The sequence below is a fragment of the Phocoena sinus genome, chromosome 2 (assembly GCF_008692025.1).
Source record: "Phocoena sinus isolate mPhoSin1 chromosome 2, mPhoSin1.pri, whole genome shotgun sequence".
Classification (NCBI taxonomy): Eukaryota; Metazoa; Chordata; class Mammalia; order Artiodactyla; family Phocoenidae; genus Phocoena; species Phocoena sinus.
In genome coordinates this window covers 85,941,858-85,951,892 of record NC_045764.1, presented here as the reverse complement: position 1 = coordinate 85,951,892, position 10,035 = coordinate 85,941,858, and the positions used below count along the sequence as shown (strand labels likewise).

The 10,035-nt window shown below is 37.7% G+C and overlaps 1 protein-coding gene across 5 annotated transcripts in view; it reads right to left on the bottom strand.

Annotated features, from left to right (window-relative positions):
* Positions 1 to 465: 465 nt before the first annotated feature.
* The window catches only part of CEP152 (centrosomal protein 152), a 98,813-nt gene continuing 89,243 nt past the window's right edge, over positions 466 to 10,035 (bottom strand). For all 5 annotated transcript variants that reach the window (XM_032624865.1, XM_032624867.1, XM_032624866.1 and 2 more), the window contains 3 exons: positions 4,606 to 4,762; positions 4,257 to 4,360; positions 466 to 1,805 (listed from right to left, as the gene is read on the bottom strand). In XM_032624865.1, coding sequence (XP_032480756.1) covers positions 766 to 1,805; positions 4,257 to 4,360; positions 4,606 to 4,762 — 1,301 coding nt within the window. In that variant the 3' untranslated portion in view covers positions 466 to 765. The remainder of the gene's footprint in view (positions 1,806 to 4,256; positions 4,361 to 4,605; positions 4,763 to 10,035) is intronic.

Below are 10,035 nucleotides of genomic sequence, written 5' to 3'. Positions count from 1 at the left end.
TTTGTCGATAATCATTAGTGTAAAGTAGGCAGAATCTAAAAAAAAAAAAAAAGTAATGCTTCAGATGAAAGAAAGACTATGAAACCATAAAAGAGACAAAGGAAGTCTCTGGGTGTCACAGGAGATTTGAAATAACGCAAATGCCAACTAAAAAAATTCAGACTAATGTTTGAATTAATGAAGCCAGGACACGGCTATGTATTTTGTGGCAATCTTTGCAATACTTCTTTTCCACTAACTGAAAGCAAGGATCAAAATCTTGAGTACAGATTTCCAGGAAAACTATGTGTAGAGTAAATCTATAGGCTCATTCAACATGGTTAATTTCAAAAATTAAATCTGGCTGATCATACATACGAATCATCAAGGTTTATATGTTTTTCTAGATGAATTTCAAATTACGTCAATATAACATTTCTACGTTATGAATTTAAAAATAATTCATAACAATTCTACAGACCATATGCAAGTTTATTTAAATAATTTAACACTGCACAGAGAGCTAATTTATAAGTATAAAAATAGGTGGTTTAGCAACCAAATACAAGCACCACACAGAAGCAGATTACACATACACGATTAGCCCTTTAGAAGACTAAGGCAACCTTAATATCTCAAGTAATTTTATGAGAATACTTTACTCATATGATAGACATCATTAAAACATCTCAAAATATGCAGAACCCACAAATATTTTTCAGTATGAAGTCTTCCCTTCCAGTTTTCTTATCAATATATTAATGATTCTTAAATACTGTATAACAGTTAGTCTAGATTGACAAATGGGCTATCAAAGCCACTATCTTGTTGGTTAGACAGAGAAGCGATTAATTTTCTTGAAGGCTGTGGACACACTGCAGATGGTACTGTACTGCTCAGCTTTTTGAAATCTGACTTTAATATATCAGCCTTATGATGAGGTAGGTGTCCAAGAGTCATGCTGATCTTCCCTGGCGGGGAATACGTGGTTTCTTCTGACAGGTCTGGAGCATGACCACTCTGACATTTCATAGGTTGATGAATCATACTGTTTTTCTCTGAATCTAAAGGAAAACTTGCTGCTGAAAAGTGTTTGAAATTAACAGATTCGTTGAGCATATCCAGAGTTTCCTGTGGCCTATCATGCAAAAATGACACTTCATGACTCTTGCAGGGTAGAGCGGTACTGTTGGAATGCCAGCCTACAGAGTCACTGAGGTCCTCTCCATCCTTTACTGGAGTTTCCTTAACACCCAAACTTTGACTTTTCTCAGATGCAGCATTTTCACTTGCCATTAGTGGATTACACTTGTATACTTTTAAACCAAGTCTCTCATTAGGACTTCGAAAAGTTATATGCGTGGACTCGGATGCAGAAAGACTAGGGGTATATCTAGGTGAGGGTTTATTTCCGAAGGATCCGAGAAAGGGGTGTGCAGTTGAGTGCTGGAGTGATTCAGAGCCAGTATCACTGAGGAGGTCTATCTTCTTGTGCAAACCAAAGCCTCTTTCACCTTTGCAAGGAACAAACTCAGGAGAAACATTCCTTGGCGAAATGTCTAGGTGTTTGTGACTGTTATCCCCGAACTGAAAGCCTGGATGTGACACTTTGGAACCCTCATGCTTTCTGTCCCCGTGCTCTGCGGCCTCTAATCGCCTTTGTAAGTTACAGGCAGCCCTCCTCTTAGGAGCTTGGTCACACATACTTCTAGGGATAGTTTTTATACTGTTTGATTTGCTTTCACTGTGACACGATATATTCTGATTCACATCATTTCTTTTTGATTTTTCAACTCCAGTCAGCATCTCTGAAGTCAGAGGCAATACTATTGTATACAAGGGAACACAAAATTAGGGGAAAACAAAATTAGGAGAAAATTAACACTGAAAGAGGAGAAAAAAATGTATGTTTTTATATATTTCCAAGGGATGCATATATATTTTAATCATTCTCGAAGAAAATACATCAATGCTGGACATTTTAAAATATTCTTTTACGTAAATCTATTAGATAAAGCTGAGTAATTTTGTTAATGAAATCTAATGTTATTATTGCTATCCACCTGCTGTATTATTTTCTGTAATAGTTGGTATAGCATTTCAAGAGCCAACTGCAACATTTCCAGTCTTGCTCTGATGTCAAATATGGAGTTTCTGATGGAGAAAGTTTGCTGGAAGAACCCACCCAACCCAAGACAGACAGACAGACAGACAGACAGACACACACACACACACACACACACACACATCCCTCTCACACACTTTCTCTCTTTTTCTCAAAGCTAAAATAGTTTCCGATCTAATTAGCTAAGACACTAAATCTGATCAGAAGCAGAACAGCCACACAGCACAGAATCAGAGGCATCATATCTCAAAGTAGGGTACCTTGGTCCTTAAAGTCTCTGAAAAGGGTTTGTTTCTGCTGGGGACATTATTCATTATTTGCAGTTGCCCCAAATCTAGAAAACTCTTTTCTTGTTATATGCCACTGCCCTTTTATAGCCAAGGTTCACATCGCCATTCCAAAATTTACACAAATAATCTCTGTGCTTTTATTTGAAGAACGTTTACCAACATCAATCTTGGGAATTCCTGAACAGTCTTTGCTTCAAGCTTTCCAGAAGTGCAAAAACCCCATTTCCTCACAGATATGTTCAAATCCTCCCAGTGTGACTGGGAATTTACTAATTTTTTTCATGTTTTTCTATCAGCTTTTGATTCATATATTCTTAAGTTATTCTATTTTGAACAGAAAGAATTCATTTATAGCTTCTTGGGAGGTTGCTCCTTTATCATTATGAACTATCACTTTGGTCAGTTTAATGCTAACTCTAATTTACCTAATATTGTATTTAACTCTATAATTTATCTAATATCAACATTGCATTGCTTGGTATATCACTTTCCAGCCCTTTATTTTGAATTTTTGACAATGTTCTTATCTGGAATAACATATGTCTAGAATATTTAAAACTGTTTGAAAATTGTGGTCTTTTAATAAGTGAGTTTAACCAATTCACATTTAGTGTGACTGCTGATGTTTCAACCTACTATTATTTTCTATTTACCCATGCTTTCTACATGTATTTTTCCTCTTTCTAGATTATTAGATTGAAACGTTTTCTCCCAAGTTTTACCCCTACTACTTTGAAAATTATATATTCTATTTCTCTATTAGTTAGCCTTAAATTTTTATACACATACTTAAACATATTTTTCTAGCAATCTCTAGAGTTATCAGTAACTACATCTTCTCCTTGAAAATAGTATAAATCTTAGCATATTGTTAGTTTCCTCTATAATATCCTCCTACATCTTTCTGAGAATACTGTATTTTTCTAACATTCTCAGGTCCTATTGTTTGTTCTATTAATTCTATCTTTTTAGGTATAAGTTCTGTTGTGGTTTTTTTTTTTTTGTTTTGCTTTGTCTTATTTTCAGTTTGGTATCTTTCTTCATGGTGCTGGCTTTCTACAAATATGTGGTAATTCTTGGTTGAATGCTTATCTTTCAGATGTACTGAGTACAGTATCTGCTGCTTGTTTAAAGGAGTTGGAAGTGGAGTGGGAAGGAATGAGCAGCAGGGTAGAAAGACCTGATACCTGGTACTCTGGGATTTGGGCTCTCAGTTCCTCCTCGGTGTGGCTAGCCACCTAGAGCACTGCCCAGTTCCCAGACTCTCTGTTCCTGTTGCTCTTACCTAGCCCAATCTGAGGTTCAGGAAGAAAGATAAGTAGAAATAAAGAGGGCAATCCCACCTGGTTTCAGCTGCTCTGGAACACCAGCTAATTACCCCATTGGTATCCCCTAGGTTTACTACTTCTCCTGGAACATACCACCTTCACATGTAGAACAGTTTCAATATTGCTCCCACTTGTAACTATCATCTTCTGGGAGTTTTGAACTGAGGTTTCCATCTTCAGTTTACAGTGTTTGCCTTCTTTCAGGGATTTCTCACAGTCTCTGATTTATCAGTTGTAACTTTTAAAAGCTCAGTTATAATTTCTTCTTTTTCTCCTTCTATACTGTCGTTTAAAATCTTTTCTATCATTTCTAGGGATGGAAGCAGCAGGAGGAAGCTGGTGGGTAAGCTCAGTCTGCCTACTTGAACTGGAAACTCTACACTGTTTTTTTGTAAGTTTCCAGTTTAAGTAAAACATGCACACAATAGGATGACTCAGCTCTCACTCCTTACATTCTCTACTCTCATACTAAAGATATTAAATATCTAAAAAAGAGGGAGAGAAAAATCCTTCAAGTAACTCATTTTGACATACCTGACTGTGTAGTTTTGCTCTGGGATCTATTAGAAATAGGTGTTTCCAGCAATTTTGCCATCATAACAAGTTTGCTAGCAGCATTCATAATCTTTTTCTCAGCCCTGTGGGGAATTCGAGAATATGAAATTAATACAGTTTAAAGGAAAAAATAAGTTTCCTTAGCCCCAGGATTTCTGTTTTCCTATATGCTCTGCCACCACTTAGGGCAGCACAGACATTAAGCCTCTCTTAATCCCTAATGGCCCATCATGTAGACACAGTTAATTCTGTGGCTAAGGAAAATGCTTAGAAAATGACAACATGCTGTCCTGGTACTCTCAGGACACACTGTTCAGACAGAACTTACCCTTCCTCTTTTCCATCATCCTGCAAAATCTGCTGGAGGCAAATCAAATAATATTTGCGCATCTTTCGGGAGGTTTCTTGACGTTCTCGCAATACCTCTGCCTTTACCATTTCCGCAGCTCTTTCCTTACTCTCCTGAATATAACGAAGCATATCACCTGGGGGCGGGGGGAATCCCCACAAAATGCACGTTTATTAGCAGTTTTTTCAAAACAGGAGAGGCAGACTTCAGACCAATTTTCTGGGAGATGAAGTGACTGGATGTATAGTTTAAACATTATAGTTTTCTACAATCATTAAAATGAATATTTCCGGTCACCATTTTGGTAGACTCAAAGCAGGAGCAATCCAAAAGTCCTTTTACAATGATGACAGACATATACGGTAAGGAAACATGGCATATCCTCCAGAGAAACTGTCATATTTTGAAACACTGAAGCAAGCAGTTATCATTAATATGAGGCACAGAAATTTATGCATTTCAATTACATATTATGTCTAGTTAAGACAAGAGAAAAAAGAAATATACAGAACTCTTCCTTACACAGAAAGGAAGAGAGAAGCAGACAAAGAGAGAAATGAGGTAACATGAGCTGGATTCATATTCTTCTGTTTACTTGTGCTCTGAAAATCCATGTTTCATTATTTATTCAATTTTTTGGCAGCACTTATGAGTATCCAACTAAATATAATACTACAATCCATGAGAGATACGTACAAAATGCTATCGCAGGGAGAGAGATAAGACTTATGATGCCTCCTGAAATTTACATTTAAAAATAGTTCACAGCTTTCAAATCTTCCTTTTATGTTTAACTCAGTGTGCTTTGATTGGAACTACCACTATTTAAGGTTAACATTTTGTCCTAAATCCAGGACTACATCCTACCTCTAGAATATTATCATCCCTATTATATTAAGGATTCCAACTCATAAAGGAATCTCCCTAAATATCAGTAAGCTCTTCCTGAAAATTACACATTCTATGCAAAAATGCTAAGTGGAAGACTATTTTTCATTACTTCAAGTGGGAAAAATTTTGATGGAGTACATGTCAAAACAAAACTTCCAACCAGCTTCTAAAATGTAAAACAATACACAACAAGCTATCATGTTAGGATGAAAAAGAAAAGCTTAAAATTTCACTTTCCAATCACTATAATTGTTAACAAAATGTAAATTTCTTTCTAGTAATATGTACTCTGTTAGTACTGGCAACAGCTAAGAAGCACATTCTCTATACTGATACTGAGTGGGCTTTTCAAAACATCTCCACCATGATTCTGATGATCTACCAATTATATTTGGAACTTGAGACCTTTCCCACTCATTCTGTTTAAAATGAATGCAATTTTAGGAGGTAAATATACATTTCTTGTACGTAAACACTGGTATTGTTCTGGGACATACACACCAACTATGCAATATTGCAATTAAAAACCAGGAGGTATTCTACTGGGAAAACATAAACCAGAGAAATGTTCTGCAGGATATGCGGCACCACCTAGTACTACAGGACTTGATAAATAAATTTACATCTATGACATAATCCATTATGAAAATAATAGAGACAACAGAACAATTCCTAATTACATCCATTTTTCATGGTCCTTAAAAGTTTATGGAAGAAAGTAGTAATTGCTCATTTAAACTCATATGACATTTTCTTTGGTAGTAGTTATTTAAGTTGTAAGATTATGAAATTTTTAGTTTAATATTAGTGTCCAAGAAGAAAAATCTTGGAAGCAGTTCAAGATGGCGGTACAGGAAATCCTGAACTCATCCTCCCACGGATACACCAAATCTACAGCTACATATGGAACAGCTGTCTCTGAAAAAGACCTGAGAACTAGCCCAAGAGCCACCCCACACAAAGGACAAAGGGGACACATCAAGGTGAGTAGGAGATGCAGAGTCACAATCTTGCCAAAACCTTCACCCTTGGCATGATATCCCACAATCAGGAGGAATATCCCAAAAACAAAGCTTCTTCCTGAGGAGCAAGGGGTTTGAGCCCCACATCAGGTGCCCCAACCCTTAGGACCTGCTCCAGAGAGATGAGCCCCCAAAACACCTGGCTTTGAAAACTAATGGGGCTTACGTCCAGAAGACACAAAGTGCTGTAGGAACCTGAGATTCTGCTCCTACAGGACTCACGCACAGACTCACTCAACTCAGGAACCCAGTGCAAAAATAGCAGCATTAAAAATACCTAGACCTTATGTTAAGGAGATGTACTTGCTGATCTTAAAGCATTTGCCAGAAGGGCAGAATCTGTTAGAACTCTCCCAGGGAACAGAGGTGCTGGTGGGAACCATTTTTGTACTCTCCTACCTTACTAGTACTGGCCCTTGCAGGCGCCATTTTTACACTCTCCCTCTACCTTGCTAGAGCCAGTTGCCCCACCCTTGGACTCCATGGCGGCCCCACCATGCCAAACCCAGCCTGGTGTTCCGCTGAAGCCCCACCACACCAAACCCAGCAGGTGTGCACAGTTCACACAGGGGACACCCCTTGAACACCTGGCTCTGGTGGCTAGAGGGCTTGCATTTCTGGACCCCACAGGACTGAAACAACTGGAGAGAGAATTCTTGGCAAGCTACAACCCCCAGGACACTGCACAGACAGCAGCCTGAAACACACCCCAGTCTTCCTGTGACCACTCCTTCAAGACTGGGAGAGGTAGCTGTTACATAGAAATAAACACATAGAGAGTCAAGCATAATGAAGAAACAGAGAAATATGTTCCAAATGAAAGAACCAGACAAAACCCCAGAAAAAACCCTTAATGAAAGGGATGTAAGTAACTTACCTGATAAAGAGTTCAAAGTAATGGTCATAAAGACGCTCACCAATAAGAATGAACACAGAGAGAATGTCAACAGAAAAACTGGAAATACAAGAAATGTTAAAGAGACTCACTTCAGATGTAAGGACATATACAGGCTAAAAGGGAAGGGATGGAAAAATGTTTCATGCAAATGGAAACCAAAAGAAAGTTGGAGTAGCTTAGCAAATTCCTAAAATTTGTGTGGAACCACAAAAGATCCCAAATAGCCAAAACAATCTTGAAAAAGAACAACAAAGGCTGGAGGCATCACGCTTCCTGGTTTCAAACTACAATACAAAGCTATAGTAATTAAAGCAGTTTGGTATTGACATCACAGACAAACAGATCAATGAAACAATATACGGAGCCCAGAAATAAACCCCCTCACACATGGTCAATTAATTTACAACAAAGGAGGCAAGAATATACAATGGGGAAAGGACAATCACTTCAAAAAACTGTGATGGGAAAACTGGGCAGCCACATGCAGAAGAATCAGACTGGACTACTTTCTTTATACCATAAACAAAATCAACTCAAAATGGATTAAGGACTTGATTGTAAGACCAGAAACTATAAAACTCCTAGAAGAAAACACTGGCAGTAAGCTCACTGACATTGGTCTTAGTGATATTTTTTTGGATCTAACTCCAAAAGCAGTGGCAATATATACAAAAATAAACAAGTGGGACTACATCAAACTGAAATGCTCTGCAGAGCAAAGGAAACCATCAACAAAATAAAAAAGGCAACCTATTGAATGGGAGAAGATATTTGCAAATTATATATCCAATGAGGATTAATTTCCAAAATATACAAAGAACTCATACAACTCAGTAACAACAAAAAACAATCAATCTGATTAAAAATGGGCAGAAGATGTGAACAGACAGGTTTCCAAAGAAAACATAGATATGGACAACAAGTATATGAAAAGATGCTCAACATCTCTAATCATCAGGGAAATGCAAATCAAAATCACAATAAGATATCACCTCATACCTGTTAGAATGGCTACCATCAAAAAGACCAAGAAGTGTTAGTGAGCATGTGGAGAAAAGGGAAACCCTATGCATTGTTGATGGGAATGCAAACTGGTACAGCCACTATGGGAAACAATATGGAGATTCCTCAAAAAAAGAAAAATAGTACTACTATATGATCCAGCATTTTCACTTCTGGATATTTACCAAAAGAAAATGAAAACACTAATTCGAAAAGATACACGTGTGCCTATGTTCATTGCAGCATCATTTACAATAGCCAAGATAGCCAAACAACTTAAGCGTCCATCAATGGATGAATGGATAAAGAAGATGTGGTACATACATACAATGATACTACTTGGCCATAAAAAAGAATGAAATTGCTTGCCATTTGTGACAACCTGGGTGGGTCTTGAGGGCATTATGCTAAGTGAACTGTCAGACAGAGAAAGACAAATATTGTATGATTTCACTTATATGTGGAATCTAAAAAAACAAAGCAAATAGAGAACAGACTGGTGGTTGCCAGAGGGGAGAGGGTTGGAGGGTGGGAAAAATGGGAGAAGAGGGTCAATAGGTACAAATTTCCAATCATAAATAAGTCATGGGGATATAATGTACAGCACGGTGACTATAGTGAATAATATTGTACAGTAGTCCCCCCTTTTCCACAGGGGATACATTCCAAGACCCCTAATGGATGCCTGAAACCAAGTACTGAACCCTAAATATACTACATTTTTTCCTATACATACATGTCATAACATTTATTTTATAAATTAAGCACAGTAAGAGATTAACAATAATTAATAATAAAATAGAGCAATTTTAACAATATATTTTATTTTATTTCATTTATTTATTTATTTTTTGTGGTATGCGGGCCTCTCACTGTTGTGGCCTCTCCTGTTGAGGAGCACAGGCTCCGGACGCACAGGCTCAGCGGCCATGACTCACGGGCCCAGCCGCTCTGCGGCATGTGGGATCTTCCCGGACCGGGGCACAAACCCGTGTCCCCTGCATCGGCAGGCGAACTCTCAACCACTGTGCCACCAGGGACGCCCTTAACAATATATTTTAACAGTTATTTGAATGTGATCTCTCTCAAAATATCTTATTGTACATATTTAATGTCTTTTCCATTTTAACTAAGCACTAATCATTCACTGTGCCCGTAACTTTCGCAGTTTGACGTGTGACAGCAAAACTAGCATACACTTTTATTTTCTTTCTTCACAATTTCTCGGATAGAAGATTTGTTCTTACTGTAGATCAGCAACCTCACCATATGATTCTTTTTTTCTTTCCTTATTAAGTCAAGAACTTTCACCTTTTCACTTAAAGGAAGCACTTTACGGCTTCTTTTTGGCATAGATGAACTGTCAGCATCACTACTCTTGTACTTTGAGGGCTTTATTAAGTAAAAGAAGGGTGACGAACACAAGCACTGTGATACAGTGGATCTGGTAATCAAGGTGGCTACTAACTGACTAACAGGCAGGATATGCTGGGCAAAGAGATGATTCATATCTGGAGGCAGATGTAGCAGGATGGCATGAGATTTCATCATGCTACTCAGAATGGCCCACAGTTTAACACTTATTAACTATTTATT